Source organism: Capra hircus, chromosome 16 (genome assembly GCF_001704415.2).
Source record: "Capra hircus breed San Clemente chromosome 16, ASM170441v1, whole genome shotgun sequence".
Classification (NCBI taxonomy): domain Eukaryota; kingdom Metazoa; phylum Chordata; class Mammalia; order Artiodactyla; family Bovidae; genus Capra; species Capra hircus.
Window position 1 is genome coordinate 30,960,016 of NC_030823.1, and position 17,719 is coordinate 30,977,734.

The following is a 17,719-nucleotide window of genomic DNA, read 5'->3' on the forward strand; positions in this document are numbered from 1 at the left end:
AGGGATTAGTGAAAGTTTAATAATTCAACTGATTGTTAACTGCTTTATGCCAGACACTTTATTGGGAATGTAAAGATAAAAATTGACAGGGTTCTTAGCTATAGTCAGTGACCAATGAAAGTGTCTACCACTGTTGGTGTAACAGATGAAACAAACTAATATGAGAACCTAAATGAGATGAACCTAATTCTAGAAGTCAGTGAGCAATAGGAAATAGGAGAAGGGCACTCAAGTGAAACGGAAAAGTGAGCTCAGTTCATGATGAGCCGGAGGTACACTGGCAGCAGGACTGGCAGCATTTAGCAGCTAGAAGTTGGATGGCAGAGTGGAAGATTGGACTGGAGGAACCGGAAGTGGAAGTGTCAGGATCAACTTGGAGGCCCTATTGAAAGTATCTAACAGCAATGTATGGCACAGACCTAGAGCGTGTTATGTGGTCCAGTAGTTCATTTTGTATCATCCTAGTAGTTCAAGAAAATGTGCTAATACTGTAAATTTATGAAATGACATTTGAAAAGTAATCCAAATAAGTATTTAAACCTCTGTTTTTATCCAGGTCTCCAGTTTGTGCAGTCTGTCTTCTGTGAAAATGAATTAACCTTGTTACTGGTGAAGGCCTTGGAAATTTTTGCCAGCCGAGAGATTTTTCTCTTAACTTGGGGTAAGATTTAATAATAGTGTGCTAGAGCTGGAAGGGATTTAGTTAATCAATTGCCCTGATTTTATATGTTATTAAAATATGATCAGCTGTCATCAGTTTCCCACCTATCCTACCCTTTAGAACAAATGGCTGTCACATCATGGAACTGTTCACATAGTTACTCAGGTCAATTTGAATAATGTAGACTGCACTGAGCTTTGATTTATGCCAGTAACAGGAGGCAGGTGATCTTGCGAAACTTGGTTCCCCAGTCAGTGTCCAAGGTTCTCCCTGTGGTGGTGGCCAGATAATTAAGATCAATAAAGATCAGAACAGTGGTCCCCAACTTTTTTGGCACCAGGGACTGGTTTCGTGGAAGTCAACTGTTCACCTCCTGCTGTGCGGCCCAGTTCCTAATAGGCCATGAACCAGTATTGATCCTGGGATTGGGGATCCCAGATTTTGTCTACATGCTTGACAGTGTTACTCATGATACGGATGGTATTTGATAAACCATAAACACTTGTGTACCCTAAGCCATAAGAAGGTGGGCACAGGAGGGAAAATGGTACTTTTCTCATGAAGTGAACTGGAGCAAGCTCTACCTCTGATAAAAAGAGGCACAAAATAAGAACAACTAAGTCTTCAAGACATCTTTCTTCCTCTATTTAGTTAACCATGATGATCAGTAGGCCCAGGAATAATGCCGTAATTCTATCCACCAGTGTTCATTCCTTAACCAGGAAGGCCTCTAAGCTTGTGTTTTAAGTATTGATATTTACTAAAACCAAAAATGGATGAATGAATGAGTGAATGCTCTGGGCTTAGTTGGGTGCTTTTTTTTTTTTAATGGCAGTCAATTTATTATTTATAAATGTCTTTACATAATGGAACAACGTGTGTAATTTTGCAGTTCTTCTTCCTTTGCACCACACAAGTTTCAGAAGATATTTTTATGCATGCCATGTGCAAGTTTAAATTCTACTTAAAAATAAAAACCCTGCATACTTCCAAGAAATATTTAGAGCAGCTGAAAAAATCACATTTACTTTCTGAGAGATAACTCACCTGTTAAAATGGGAGAATACAGTCAAGCAATGGGTACATTTTAAAAGTAATAATTGGAAAGCGATGATCTATTAGTTTCAAGTCTGAAAGTCTCTGATAGAGATCAGAAAAGTATCCCTTCATTTTTAACAGGGTACAGTAATGCAGTTGTGACTTGTTTTTAAGGCAAGTTTTAACATCCAACTGAGATTTCTTGAGACAGGTGTACTCACTGCTTACTATAAGGAAACACTTTTCTAAGCAAGTTAAACACAAAGATTATTTGAAGTGAGTCCATCATGCTATACGGACAGTAGATACAGAGCCAGAATAAGTTTGTAAATACTGACACGTGTAAAAAAGACTGCAGCTTACACATACTTTATTTACTTGATTGAAAGCTGTCTTATGGTACATAAAACGTTCTCTGTAGTTCATCTCAGCTTTGTTCACAATGAAGTGAATTGTATCTGGGTTTTCTATGCTCAAGACTGCTCAATTGCCGCTGCTGCCGCCATTGGTCTGTTTTCTTGCAGGATCAAGGTGGGTACTTTCGTATAAAATCTTGTTTTTAATTCCTTCTCTGGCAAGTCTTTCCTGGATTCTTAGCTTTGCATAATTATACCTACAGTGGAACCTAGTAAGGAGAACGTGAATAAATTACCAATACCATACCTATGGGAACTAATTTGAAATTTTTAAAAGCTTACAGATGACTGTCAGTGGTACCATAGGCAGGGATGAAGTGAGCATTAGGATAAAAGGTTGAGGCCTTCCTAAATGAAGTATAAACCCTGACATGGCATTAATGCAGTGTCTGATGTCACATTCATCTGTTCATTTGACAAATGACACAAAACACATGTGTATATATACATATTTAAAAGATTAAAGGCATTCCAGCAATATCATTTTGTAAGATAATCTTCAGTAAGGGTGGGAATCTCCCAGTGGGAGATTGCTGAGTATAGCATGTGCTTTGGAATTAGATTAACCTGTTAAAATCTTCTTGAATACTTAACACTCATACCAGCATCCTAAAGTCACCAGGATAAATCCTCCTACCCCAACGTCACATGATCTTCTAATTCTGCCTGTTGAAAGGAATCATAAACACTGTAATCGGGATTGTGATACTTCATCTAGAACAAAACTGTAAACACTTAAGTGTTTTATACATGAAGAAAAACAGATATACTCACTAGTTAACAAAAAATGTCCAAGGCCAGCCACAACAGATCCTAATGAGCCATATAATACCGAATCCCGTGCACAGGGAGTGTTTTCAACATCTAAAATTCCTAGGAGTTTAAAGGGCTAGGAAAAATAAAAGATTACATTGAGTAAAAGAATATTTTACTTCAGGGTGGTTTGGCAAAGATTAAAAACAAACCGTCCTGCTTTGGTATCTAATATGAATGAATCTAAAATGTAAACCTTGAGAATTTGACCAGAAAGTACTAAGTAGTAGAGTAAATTACACCTGAATAGATTATGGTATCATGCTTATGCCATAATTTGTTAATCAGCTGGTTTGGAGATAGGGGCATTACATTATTTCATGAGTTTTTAAAATATCTATGGAATCTCTTGGGGATTTGGCTATCACTGAAGGTAAAAAAGCAGCATAATTACAATTTGAGAAACAGATGGGAAAGTGAAATTGTTCTAAGCATGTTACTTATAATATTTAGTATACTGTTTTAAATTCCTTTAAGGATGACTGCAGATTTTACCTGTGTTAACTAGTAACAGCACTTCAGTTTTGTTTATAATAATAAATACTTTGACAAGTCCTTTGTCTGTTTCCTTGCCTGTGATACGAAGTTGCACTTGATTTTATTTCTTTGTTGAAGTACATAGTAACCACATCTAGATGTGATGAAAAAAAGTGGAAATCTAAGAGGGTTGGATTTTAGTCTCAGCTCTGCCACTAACTTCTGTAACCTGTAGGGTATTATTTTTTATTTGGCCTGCAGTCTGTAATGAAGGGGTTCAGCTAGGTGATAATTTAAGTTCTTTCAAGTGCTAAAATGGTTTTTAAGTTCTTTATACAGTCTGCATTGGATTTATGGATTTGTTCTCCCTCTTTGAAAAATACTGCCACTTTAAGTGTGACATTTCCAACCTGAAGTCTTGTTGCTCTCACTGTGCTTTGGGGTTGGGGCGGGGCAGACATTTTTTAAAGTCACACTAAATGTTTTCCTGCAGCACTCTCCTGTTCATTTGGGGGGAAAATTTTTTTTCAGTAATGTAACTTAAAAAGGAAGTCACTTGCCCATTCTTAGGAATGAGATGATACCTAGATGGTAATATACTATAAGGGAAAAAGAAGACTGGATTGAAGAGATAGGGAAAGGACAGTGAAGGGCAAGTTAGATTCAAGGTTGAAACATAAAAGGTATTCTTGACTGTTTGCTTTGGCTAAAGCTTCTGCAGAAAAGATAATGTGACTTGGTTCCTAATAAAGCAAAAGTTATATACTCAGATCACTGTTTTTTTCTTTCTGCCTGTCCCCCGCCGCAACACGTTTGAATGCAGCAGGTGCTTCTTAAAGTTGGCAGACTCCAGTGGAAGGCTGTTCGGTACAAATCTTCGTATACAAGAGGTTGGGATTTAACTTCTGGGCTTTTCATTTATTTAGCCAAAAAAAAAAAAAAAAAAAAGATTGTTCCTTACCTTCAGGTCAAGAGCCCAGTGGCATTTATGGGCCCAGAGGGGAGGGTGTGAACTGTTCTGCAGGTAGGCCGTTGCCCTGGGTGAGGAGAGGGTGCTAGAAAGACTGAGATTGGGGGTGGTGGTGTTTAATGTCAGGTCTTAGAAGCGAGACCAGCAGCTTCTATCAAGGGAGAATGTTAAGATGGCTTTCCCATTTAAGCAGAGAATGAAAGGAACCATTAAGTGTTAGCCACAGCATGCCAGACACTGCATATCCCTACCAAGACAGCACAAGCTCTTTCAAGGCATCTGGACCTTTTCATTTGGATTCTCCTCCATAATTGAGTCCTAATGAAACCCCAGGATACACTAGAATGTGCCAGCTTTTGGTGGGGGCGGCACTTGGATAAAGCGATCAAGTGCATTTCTTTGCCAGGTGTGTAAGTAAGTGGTGGCAGAGTGGGAGCTAGTTTGACCCTGAAAGCCTGTCATTTTCATTGGAGCATTTAACCCTTTCAAGGTTCACATATAAGGAGTAACAGAACTAAGGATATAACTGTAGATCTGCCTGTGTGCTTAAGCCCCAACTGATGCCAGACTTCTCCATGGAATTCTCCAGGCAAGAATACCAGAGTTGGGTGGGGTGCTGTGCTCTCCTCCAGGGAATTTTCTTAGGTCTACCTGCAGGCGGGTTCTTTACTGGTGCCACCCTGACTCAAAACTGGGTAAGGATATACTAAGATTTTTTCCCCCTTTCCTAGTAAGAGAATTGTCACAGCCTCCTGATAAATTTGAAAGTTAGAACAGTGATGGCTTAAAAGCAAATATAGAATACTGTAATAAAAGTCTTGAGTTTCTACAATATATGATAGTATCTGAACTGTGAGTCTCAGAAATGGAAAGAATCTAAGCCTAAGTCCTCTTTAAGTAGATCTACTTTAAGTAGTTCTACTTGTAATGTTCAAGGGATTTTGCATTCCTTTTATTCCCCTAGTGAAGTCGCTCAGTCATGTCTGACTCTTTGCAACCCCATGGACCATAGCCTACAACGCTCCTCTGTCCATGGGATTTTCCAGGCAAGAGTACTGGAGTGGGTTGCCATTTCCTTCTCCAGAGGATTTTCCCAACCCAGGGATCGAGCCTGGGTCTCCCACATTGTTGGCAGCTGCTTTACCATCTGAGCCACCAGGGAAGTCCTAAGTAGTCTGCAAACTTAAGGCTCACCTGCTATTAACAAATTAAAGCCTTTAAACATAAAGAGATTATATGTTAGGGTAAACAAATATTTTAAGCTTAAATTTAAAAGGGCGACTTTACCAGCACACCTTGATGGAATTAGGAAAGCTCAAAAAGAAATTTCTAAACCAGAATGCCAATTTCATGATTTATAGAGAATAAGTCAAATTAAAGCTGCTTCATTTTCCACCGTTAACATGTATCTGCTCCATCAGTGCTCATTTGCCTTTTATTTCCAAGGAGGAGCTGGCCCTACTATTTAAAACTAGTCCTCCCTGTGCAGCTGATTACTCTTAAGGACTTTGCTTCTAATGGTTATCCCTTACTTTAATTGCATTATTTGTTTTTCCTCTATTTAATAATCTCCAGTCTAGAAATAGACAAATTACCCTCTCAGCACCGTGTTCCCCCAAGCCACCATCCCATTTTTTTGCTCTTTACTGCAAGACAGAGTTACCAATATCTGCTTCTGTCCACTTACAAACCTACCCTGCTTTTAACGCAGTTCAACAAGACATCCCCTACCCTCCACTGAAAGGGCACCACTGAGGTCTTTTCCTAAAGAGCCATTTTCCTAAATCCATCATACTTTACATCTCTGCACATGTAGCACAGATAATCATTTGACTTTGGAACATGTTCTTTGTTTCGCTTGAAATACAATATTAAAATTTTCTTTCATTGAATTTTGTTTTTCAATGGGTTAAACCACCATCATGACCCTAAAATGACAGCAGTTACCTCCTATCAAAGGTAAACAATCATATATACAAGGGATAAAGAGGCCCACTGAAGATCCCAGTGTCTTCACAAAGCCGTCTAGAATTTTGTGTTTGAAGTTAGATGCCTCTTGAAATACTCAAGTGTCAAACAAGGGTACCTTTTGTTCTACTAAAGCGTATTCCAAATGGCATGTGAGACACGAAAAACAAAAGGCACCAAGACAGACTGGCAAACTGATAATAACTTGTGGAAGCAATTTATCCAACGTTTGTTCATAACCACTGATGATCTAGGCCAAATTTATTGTTAAAATTTTATTTTTTGGTTGAGCCACGTCACATGTGGGATCTTAGTTCCCCAATCAGGAACTGCACCCCACCCTCCACACCCCCCGCACTGGAAGCTGGAGGGAAGTGTCCCACCTAGGGCAAATTTAGATGGAAAATTCCCCAGAGCAGCAAGAACACTGAAGAAGCAATCAAAATTTTCAAGCTGAGCAGATCCAGATCTACAGATTTGGTGCAGTGTGGCAGAGTGGGTCTAACATAAATATTTGTGACTAACTGATCCAACGTTAATCTCTGGTTTACGATGTATAAATTTTTTTCTTTCTGTGTATTTTTTACGAGCACTTAATCTGCATTGAGGATATAAAAATTGGATTCCTACTCATAAGGAAGACAAGACATAAATTAACTTCCAGTATAATGCTGTAATGATAACAGCTATGTACAAGGTGTCAGGGAGATGAGGACAGAAGCACCTCAGCTACCTTTGGGGAGTCAGGAAGCCCTTGCCAGAGACAGCCCTGTTGAGCTTTAATACACTTGGAGAGGAAAGCATGACAACAGTCACAGAGACTGAACAGTTAAGAGTTGGGTGAGGAGCTTTATACGCTTCCCAGGTGGCACTGGTGGTAAAGAACCTGCCTGCCAATGCAGGGGACCTGAGACTCGGGTTCCATCCCTGGGAGGGCATGGCAACCCACTCCATTACATCACAGATCGAGAAATTCGATTTACCCTTAAAGCAATGGGCTGCTACAGCTGAGTTTTAAGCAAATGTAAAATGATCCATTTTACAGGGTAGCCCACAAAGACAACTGTCGATGATGGGCTGCGAAGGCAAAGCAGGACACGAATGCAAGCCAGCGAAGCTGCTGGTTGCATATAATTATGCCAGCTCCACGTGGCTGACTGAAAACTAGTTAACGGGAAAAAATCGCAAATCTTTTCATATGATCCTCCTGCTCTGGATATAAATTCACTCGAATATAGCAAAGAGTTCATTTATCAGCATTTGCCGATTCCTCCATGTTAAAGTATACAGCCTTAGCACCTGTCCTCAGGGTACTTTAAAATCACTATTAGCCAATTACAATATGAGGCGCCTCTCAGCAAAATTTTCTTTCCACAGGGACGAGTCTTGGGGCCTGCAGTAAGTTATCGGTATCGGTCCTCTCATCCTCCTAGTTTGGGTCACTTGAATCGTGTCACGATAAAAATGGGCTGTACGACTGCAGAGAAGCTAATGACACGTGCTCCTATCCAGGGTCTCCCAGCTTCAGAAACTGTGTCCTTACCCGCCGCCCGCCCGCGTACCCCGCCGCCCCTCGCCCGTCTTCCCCGAATTACCTTCCCCTTCCCGGGTTCCCCGGGCTCCGGCGCAGCCGCCATGGGGACTATCAGCGCCGCTGCCCCGCCCCGCCGCCGACGGCCGCCGTGGGCGGACGCCCGCCCCGCCCCGCCCCGCCCCGCCCCGCGCCTGCGTCCTCGCTGTCCGCCATTTTAGGGAACGTTTCCCAGTCTCCTAGGCGGCAACACCGGCTTTGCCGGTTACCTCGGGTGCGGCCGCCATTTCCTTTGTTCAGTTGAACGGATCACGTCTTCACCGGGGCTTTCCCCAGGTCGAAGGCCTGGAGAAGAGGCGAAGGAAGGCCAGGGAAGCAACCATGCACCCACGCTCTTGGCACTCGAGGCTGCGCCTTTTCCCGCCCTTGCTCCTCCTCCGTCTCCAACCGCCATTTCTAACCGTCGTCCGCGCGCGTGCTCTCGCTCGCGTGCTTGGACGCCGGGCGCGTGCGGCGGGGGCGGGCGGGGCCGCGCGGAGGAGCCGTGCGCGCCGCCGCCGCTTTGTCCTGCGAACGGGAACCCCCACCCCCCCAGCCGACGGCCCGGAAGTCGGCCCGTCCTGGCGTGCGGCCCGCGTCCCCTTGATGTCCTTTGTCCTCCCGCCCCGGGACGAGCCCGGGGCGGCCCTGGCAGCTCCACTCAGCCCTGGCCTCCAGCAAAGTGTGGTCTCGCGCCCACATCGCCTCCTCTCTTGCTTTGGTTTAATCAGGGAGTTGCTTTAAAATAGCGCCGCTCCTTTCGGTTGAAGGAGACTGGGGACAAAATGGAGGGAGTACCTCTTCAGTAAGGATGCGTCAAGACGTTTGTGCCCGGCGTGCAGGCGGGGAAAGGCGGGCGGGGTGAAGGGGAAAAAGGCCTGCGACACGCATTTTTGAATGTAAGGTAGTGTTCAATGTGTACCATTCCCTACGACTGCGACTAAACCTGAAATCTGCATTTTAGCAGCAGCAGTCGTCTGATGCGAAATAGGGCTTGCCCGCTTACTCAGCACTCTAAATAAGCACAATGCAAATCCTTTCCCCGTATTTTTTCCTGTGCACCGTAAGGAAAATGTCCTTATCAAAACCTCATGCCTCTTTTATCTATCTATCTATTTCAAAATATATTCCTGGGAAGATGTTGAAGCTTTCGCGTGTATATTATTATTGTGTATAGTCATGCTGCAGTGCACAGAGTAATTGCTGCGTAAGATTCGCGATGATTGTTTGCTACCATCTGTCATTAGTTGAGCGTTTTCTTACTCTTTACACTTTAGTGATCGTTTAATATCTTTCTACAATCCCAGTAAAACACTTAGTTTATGACTCGTGTGTATGTGTGTGTTTTAAATAAGTAACTTCGGGGGAGATTAAGCTGGTTTAACATACTGCTCTAATATTAGGAAATAGAATAAATCTCACCCTGCCCATGATATCCTGCCAGTTTGGGGTTCTTAGCTGAAAATCCTTGCTAGCTATGCTTTGAAATCTTGGTCTGAAAGGTAGTATTTAAAGCAGTAATGGGCCATCAAAAGTGGAGAAGTGGCAAATCACTCCAGTATTCTTGCCTGGAGAACTCCATAGACGGAGGAGCCTGGAGGGCTATATTCCATGGGGTCGCAAAGAGTAGGACACTACTGAGCGACTAACATACAGTCCATAAAGGAGTGAGGAATTCTTTTGAACTAATTCGTAGTTGTGTCCTAAAGGAAGGAGACCTGGAAAAGTACTAGAGCCATCCTATTTTATTTTTTATTGTGACTTCGAAAAATTGCTAGGGTAAAATTAGGGTCCATTTCATTTATCTTTGCAGTATTTTCACATATCATTTCTTTACATTAAAATTTTAAATTTCACAAATGACATAATAAGTTTTTAAAATTTTCATATAAAGTGGAAAGTAAAAGTCTTTTTCACTTTCACCTCTTTTTTCTTCCCTATTTAAGGTAAACACAAGTAACAGTTTAATACATGTTTCCAAAGTATTTTCTTTTTTCTTGTTAAAACAACCCTGGAATATAGGGTAAAAAGTAAAAGTCTCTCTATATCAGACCTACCCTCATACTTGTGTGTTTGTATATGGTGCACACACACTTATGTAAATGTCTATGCTATGTGCTTTACATAATTTTAGCATTTAATACTATGCATTGAAAATTTTTCATGTAAGGATCTATGGACTCTCATTTTAAAGGCTGCTCAGCAATCCTTTAATTAGTTTCCTTCTGATTGACCTAGCCTTCCGGTACTGTTGCCAGTTTACATTCCCCATTAACTATATGTGAGTTCTTGTTTCCTTACAACATTTATTTATTCATATTTTAAAAATTTTGGCTGGCCTGGATCTTCCTCATGGCTTTGGCTCCTCTAGTTGCAAACTGCAGGCTTAGTTACCCTGGGGTGTGTAGGATCGAATTTTCCCAGCCAGGAGTCAAACCCCAGTACCCTGCATTGGAAGGTCGTTTTTTAACCACTGGACCACTGGGGAAGCTACTCCTCACGTTTCTAACACTGCATATTATCATATTTGAAATTTTTTGTCCATCTGATGAGTGAAATATGTTTTGTTTTTGATATTTATTTATTTTTGTCTGTGGTGGGTCTTTGCTGCAAGTGGGCTTTCTCTGGTTTCCTCAAGCAGAGGCTACTCCTCATTGTGGTTCTCCAGCTTCTCATTGCACTGGCTTTTCTTGTGGAACCGAAGCTCAGCAGTGTGGTCGCCCCCCCAACCCCAAGCCTTGGTTGCTCCAAGGCATGTGGGGTCTTCCCAGACCAGGAATCACACTGGTATCACAATAGCTTGCATTGCAAGTCAGATTCTTAACCACTGGACCACCAAAGAAGCTGGAAAAATGGTGTCTTAATTGCTTTAAACTTTCCTGATGACTAGTATGGTTAAGTATTCTTTCAAATGTTTATTGGTGATTCTTTTCCCAAAAATCTATTTGTCAATTTTTTATGGATTTTTTCATTTTAACTTTTAATTTATTATTATTATGGTGTCCAATATGCCAATGTGTTCTTTTATGATCTTGGGTTTTACTGAGGCCTTGCTTAAGGCCTTCTTGACTCCCATTTAAAAAAAAAAATTCTCATAATTTTGAAAATCATCATATACTCTCTCATTAATAATTTTGATTATATCTTATTTCTCAACAGACCAACTTTTGGTATTATTAACCAAGGCAAGTTTGTAAATTTCATTTTCTATTTTATACTTTTTTTCCCTACTAATTAAGTATCTATTTTGAGGTCTTTTGTCTAGCTTTTTGCACTGACTGCTTAAATTCATGTATTCTCCATCTTTCTTGGTTTCTGACAAATGTATTCCATGCTATAGAATTTCCTCTGAGAATCATTTTATCATATGTTGTCAACAGAGTTTTGACAGGTAATGTTTCTATGACCATTCTTTTCTAAATTTTCTATACTTTCAGTTTTTCTTTCTTTCCAAGTGCATATATTTGGATATGCTTTTGGTATTAAATTTTAGGTGGCCCATGTAGTTCTACTTTGGGAGAACTTTGGGGGAATTTTTCAATTTTTGTGTATGTGTGTGTATTACCTAAGAGATCATTTTGTGCATGTTCCATAGGCTTTTGAAAAGAATATGCATCCTCTACCTTAGCCTTGTTAAGCTTACTTATGATAATAGTAAAATGTATACCCTATAGCATATATAAAATGTGTAAACTATATGATAATAGCATTAAACTTCTTATTTGCCATTCAGCCATCTATTTGTATGGTAAGAGTTATTTCATTGCAGGCAACAGACTGACTGTAGTTAGCTTAAAACAAGAAAGAAATTTACTGGGAAGATGTGGAGAAGCTCACTGAATGGATGAAAAGTTGGAGTCTGGTCTTAAAGGACAACATCCAGGATGATTCCGGGGGTTGTGATAGCAGGAACTAAAGGATTGACTCTCTAGGATGACAGTGAAAGCCTGTTCAGTCCTGCTTCTACTACTGGGCTTTGCTTTGCAACCGTGCTGTCTGTAAGACTCTCTCGTTTGTCTGGTCATGGATGCAGATGTCCTGAATGCGGTGGTGGTTTAGCATAGTGGGGCCAGAAAAATTCTCCTTTAAGGGTTCCTTCCCTCACATGGTGGCTGCAATCCCCTGGCACACTGCCCAGAGTGCCTGCTTTCATTCTCTCATCTAGGAGAGAGTGTTTGGAGTCAGTAATCCCATGCTGCTGCTGCTGCTGCTGCTGCTGCTGAGTCACTTCAGTCATGTCCAACTCTGTGCGACCCCATAGACGGCAACCCACCAGGCTCTGCCACCCTTGGGATTCTCCAGGCAAGAACACTGGAGTGGGTTGCCATTTCCTTCTCCAATGCATGAAAGTGAAATGTGAAAGTGAAGTCGCTCAGTCGTGTCTGACTCTTCGCGACCCTATGGACGGCAGCCTACCAGCTCCTCTGTCCATGGGATTTTCCAGGCAAGAGTACTGGAGTGGGGTGCCATTGCCTTCTCTGAATCCCATGCTAGATATATAGTTATCTGTAGGCAGCGGGAGGGGGAGGGCTGAAATGGTTACATCATTTTAGGAATCTGGTTGGGTTGTGCTGGCAAACTCGCTTTTTGAGGTTCTCTCTTAAGCTGTGTAGTGTCATTTTGTGATCAGGAATATTGTGTTTAATAGTGAGTTTGATCCCCACTTTCTGTATCATTGGTAAGTTCCTAACTGTCCTGGTCGACTGATGGTACACCCTTCTGTCTTTCCAAAGGAAGTGTCAATTTATTTTTATTTTTACATTGCTTTTTTCATTTCAGTGGGTTTTGAAGAAAGGAGTGGTAAAAAGAAAAATGGGCTCAGTCAACCCTATGTAACCAGCGGTCTGAATTTTCCCGCTCTTCCCTATTTCTGTGTGTCTGTGCATGTGTGTACGTGAGCGTGTGCTTCAACGTAATGGTACTATAGCAACTGATAGGAAAACCAGTTGTTTTCCACCACATTTCTCTCTGTTCTGGAGTTCTGTACCCCACAGGCAATGACTTTTATCTTTTTTGGCTCTTTCTTCTGGTAGTTTACTTTTGTATTTCTAAGTAAAAATACTCATTCTATTTCTTAATTTTTCAATTTTAGGCATTATCTATTGATAATAAAAATTTATTATTTTCTACTCCTTTCCCCTTTCCTCATCCTTTCAATACAGTTGTGTCTCATTTCCAAAAGCTAAATAAACATTCAGTATGTACATTATTATGGCAATGCAAGTGGTCATAGCTGAATCATGTGGGATACTATGATTTCATTTCTTTTCTTATAAAATTTTTAATTTTTCCTGGAGTTAATAATTGTTGAGTTTGTTTGGTTAATTTTGTTGAAGCTAGCTCTTGTTGATCCTTCCTTCCTTTTCTTTTTCATAAGAGATTATCTAAAATTCAGCATATGATACGCATTTGGCTGATGGGACATTTGGCTCTTGGGACAGTTGTGTATTACATGCTCTTCCCTACAGCTCCCTTTACTGGTTGTTAAGAGTCAGTTATACACATCTCTTGCCAACTCTTTGTTCAGTGACTTCATCCTGGTGACTTGAATTTTGCTATAGTGGAGTATTTATGCCACAGAAGTCAACAAGTGCTACACATCAGACCTTCTTTCTTCCATTTTTTTCTACCTTCCCCCTTCTCAAACAGGTAGTTTATCAAAATGCCACTGAATGTACCTCTCATTAATTTTTCTCTCAAAATTTTTCTTTTTTTTTATTTTTTATTTTTTTAAATTTTAAAATCTTTAATTCTTACATGCGTTCCCAAACATGAACCCCCCTCCCACCTCCCTCCCCATAACATCTCTCTGGGTCATCCCCATGCACCAGCTCCAAGCATGCTGTATCCTGCATCAGACATAGACTGGCGATTCAATTCTTACATGATAGTATACATGTTAGAATGTCATTCTCCCAAATCATCCCACCCTCTCCCTCTCCCTCTGAGTCCAAAAGTCCATTATACACATCTGTGTCTCTTTCCCTGTCTTGCATACAGGGTCGTCATTGCCATCTTCCTAAATTCCATATATATGTGTTAGTATACCGTATTGGTGTTTTTCTTTCTGGCTTACTTCACTCTGTATAATCGGCTCCAGTTTCATCCATCTCATCAGAACTGATTCAAATGAATTCTTTTTAACGGCTGAGTAATACTCCATTGTGTATATGTACCACAGCTTTCTTATCCATTCATCTGCTGATGGACATCTAGGTTGTTTCCATGTCCTAGCTATTATAAACAGTGCTGCGATGAACATTGGGATACATGTGTCTCTTTCAATTCTGGTTTCCTCGGTGTGTATGCCCAGCAGTGGGATTGCTGGGTCATAAGGTAGTTCTATTTGCAATTGTTTAAGGAATCTCCACACTGTTCTCCATAGTGGCTGTACTAGTTTGCATTGCCACCAACAGTGTAGGAGGGTTCCCTTTTCTCCACACCCTCTCCAGCATTTATTGCTTGCAGATTTTTGGATTGCAGCCATTCTGACTGGTGTGAAGTGGTACCTCATTGTGGTTTTGATTTGCATTTCTCTAATAATGAGTGATGTTGAGCATCTTTTCATGTGTTTGTTAGCCATCCATATGTCTTCTTTGGAGAAATGTCTATTTAGTTCTTTGGCCCATTTTTTGATTGGGTCGTTTATTTTTCTGGAATTGAGCTGCAGAAGTTGTTTGTATATTTTTGAGAATAGTTGTTCGTCAGTTGCTTCATTTGCTATTATTTTCTCCAATTCAGAAGGCTGTCTTTTCACCTTGCTTATATTTTCCTTTGTTGTGCATAAGCTTTTAATTTTAATTAGATCCCATTTGTTTATTTTTACTTTTATTTCCAGAATTCTGGGAGGTGGATCATAGAGGATCCTGCTGTGATTTATGTCTGAGAGTGTTTTGCCTATGTTCTCCTCTAGGAGTTTTATAGTTTCTGGTCTTACATTTAGATCTTTAATCCATTTTCTCAAAATTTTTCTAAACAGTTGTAAAAATCTCCACAATATAGTAAAAAATGTTGTATAATGTGCATGACATTTTATTCTAAAAGACATCTCTCCTGGAGCCTGTCTCCTCTTGGTTCAGTCTGTAACAGTTGCTTGCTAAGGCTGGTTCCCAAATACCATCCCGGGGGTTCTCATCATCTCATGCCTACTTGGAAATCACCTGCTTCCTCAATTTGTAATCTTCCTCTTTCCTGGCTTATTCCCTCATTTCAGAGCAGTATATCCTCCACTGGCTTCCTGGAAAAAGTTTGCATCAGTTCAGTTCAGTTCAGTCGCTCAGTTGTGTCCAACTCTTTGCGACCCCATGAATCACAGCATGCCAGGCCTCCCTGTCCATCACCAACTCCCGGAGTTCACTCAAACTCATCTGCATCAGTCGGTGATGCCATCCAGCCATCTCATCCTCTGTCATCCCCTTCTCCTCCTGCCCCCAATCCCTCCCAGCATCACGGTCTTTTCCAATGAGTCAACTTTTCGCACGAGGTGGCCAAAGTATTGGAGTTTCAGTCTCAGCATCAGTCCTTCCAGTGAACACCCAGGAGGTAAATATTTTGAGATCATCATGCCTATGCATATTTTTTTCTCCTGACAGCCTTGATATTTGTTTAAAGTGGCATTTCTAAAATTATCCCCCCTCCTAGATATAAAGCAAATGCTGATATAATCATAATGTCATTGTCATGCCTAAGAAAGTTAGATAATTTTATAATTCATCCAGAAGGTACTACATATTCAAAGTTCCCTTCAGTTCAGTTCAGTTCAATCGCTCAGTCATGTCCAACTCTTTGTGACCCCATGGACTGCAGCACACCAGCCCTCCCTGTCCATCACCAACTTCTGGAGTTTACTCAAACTCATGTCCATTGAGTCAGTGATGCCATCTAACCATCTCATCCTCTGTCATCCCCTTCTCCTCCTGCCTTCAATCTTTCCCAGCATCAAGGTCTTTTCAAATGAGTCAGCTCTTCGCATCAGATGGCCAAAATATTGGAGTTTCACCTTCAACATCAGTCCTTCCAATGAATATTCTGGACTGATTTCTTTTAGGTTAGACTGGTTGGATCTCCTTACAGTCCAAGGGACTCTCAAGAATCTTTTCCAACAGCACAGTTCAAAAATATCAATTCTTCTGAGCTCAGCTTTCTTCATAGTCCAACTCTCACATCCATACATGACTACTGGAAAAACCATAGCCTTGACTAAACGGAACTTCCCTAATTGCACATTGTTTTTAAACAAGGATCCAACACTACATTTAGTTATTGTAGCTCTGAAGGAGATGAGAATACCAGACTACCTGACCTGCCTCTTGAGAAACCTGTATGGAGGTCAGGAAGCAACAGTTAGAACTGGACGTGGAACATCAGACTGGTTCCAAATAGGAAAAGGAGTACATCAAGGCTGTATATTATCACCCTGCTTATTAACATATGCAGAGTACATCATGAGAACGCTGGACTGGAAGAAGCACAAGCTGGAATCAAGATTGCCAGAAGAAATATCAATAACCTCAGATATGCAGATGACACTACCCTTATGGCAGAAAGTGAAGAAGAACTGAAGAGCCTCTTGATGAAAGTGAAAGAGGAGAGTGAAAAAGTTGGCTTAAAGCTCAACATTCAGAAAATGAAGATCATGGCATCTGGTCCCATCACTTCATGGGAAATAGATGGGGAAACAGTGGAAACAGTGTCAGACTTTATTTTTTGGGCTCCAAAGTCACTGCAGATGGTGATTACAGCCATGAAATTAAAAGACGCTTACTCCTTGGAAGGAAAGTTATGACCAACCTAGACAGCGTATTAAAAAGCAGAGACATTACTTTGCCAACAAAGGTCCGTCTAGTCAAGGCTATCAGAGAAGGCGATGGCACCCCACTCCAGTACTCTTGCCTGGAAAATCCCATGGACAGAGAAGCCTGGTAGGCTGCAGTCCATGGGGTCGTGAAGAGTCGGACACGACTGAGTGACTTCACTTTCACTTTTCACTTTCATGCGTTGGAGAAGGAAATGGCAACCCACTCCAGTGTTCTTGCCTGGAGAATCCCAGGGACGGGGGAGCCTGGTGGGCTGCCGTCTGTGGGGTCACATGGAGTCAGACACGACTGAATTGAGTTAGCAGCAGCAGCAGTCCAGGCTATGGTTTTTCCAGTAGTCATATATGGATGTGAGAGTTGGACTATAAAGAAAGCTGAGTGCCAAAGAATTGATGCTTTTGAACTGTGATGTTGGAGAAGACTCTTGAGAGTCCCTTGAACTGCAAGGAGATCCAACCAGTCCATCCTAAAGGAGATCAGTCCTGGGTGTTCATTGGAAGGACTGATGTTGAAGCTAAAACTCCAATACTTTGGCTACCTGATGCGAAGAGCTGACTCATTTGAAAAGACCCTGATGCTGGGAAAGATTGAAGGCAGGAGGAGAAAGGGACGACAGAGGATGAGATGGTTGGAGGCATCACCGACTCAATGGACATGAGTTTGAGGGAGCTCCGGGAGTTGGTGATGGACAGGGAGGCCTGGTGTGCTGCAGTTCACGGGGCCGCAAAGAGTCAGATACAACTGAGTGACTGAACTGAACTGAACTGAATCTCTCTTAGTCTAGGATAGTCTCCTGTTTTAGCTCTTTTATGACATTGACTTTTCAGAAAATATAAGAGTCTACAGCTATTTTGTAGACTGTTCCACATTCTGGGTTGTCTCTTGGTGTCATTTAATTGTCTATTCCCTTTGTTTTCTATAAAATAGAAGTTTAGTCTAAGGCTGCATGGTTCATGTGGCTATTCAGCATCCAAAATGTGGCTAATGCAA

The 17,719-nt window shown here is 41.4% G+C and overlaps 1 protein-coding gene across 2 annotated transcripts; it reads right to left on the minus strand.

The window, feature by feature from the left end:
- Positions 1,300–8,331, minus strand: LOC102187069 (cytochrome c oxidase protein 20 homolog). 2 transcript variants are annotated; one of them, XM_018060252.1, is made up of 4 exons: positions 8,144–8,331; positions 2,890–3,004; positions 2,718–2,781; positions 1,300–2,324 (listed from the first exon to the last, which is right to left on the minus strand). In XM_018060252.1, the coding sequence occupies exons 1-4, from the start codon at positions 8,159–8,161 to the stop codon at positions 2,183–2,185; spliced, it is 339 nt and encodes a 112-aa protein (XP_017915741.1). In that variant the 5' UTR covers positions 8,162–8,331; the 3' UTR covers positions 1,300–2,182. The 2 variants fall into 2 exon arrangements, with proteins under 2 accessions (XP_017915741.1, XP_017915740.1); XM_018060251.1 differs by lacking the exon at positions 8,144–8,331 and adding an exon at positions 7,939–8,020.

What these genes read in the sequence shown, in the direction of transcription:
- LOC102187069 (XM_018060251.1), bottom strand. Translation starts at nt 7,980, where the DNA reads ATGGCGGCTGCGCCGGAGCCCGGGGAACCCGGGAAGGGGAAG. An exon ending in GGGAACCCGGGAAGGGGAAG is followed by an intron (nt 3,005 to 7,938) that starts GTAATTCGGGGA and finishes TATTTTTCCTAG; the next exon opens with CCCTTTAAACTCCTAGGAAT. An exon ending in TGGACATTTTTTGTTAACTA is followed by an intron (nt 2,782 to 2,889) that starts GTGAGTATATCT and finishes TCCTTTCAACAG; the next exon opens with GCAGAATTAGAAGATCATGT.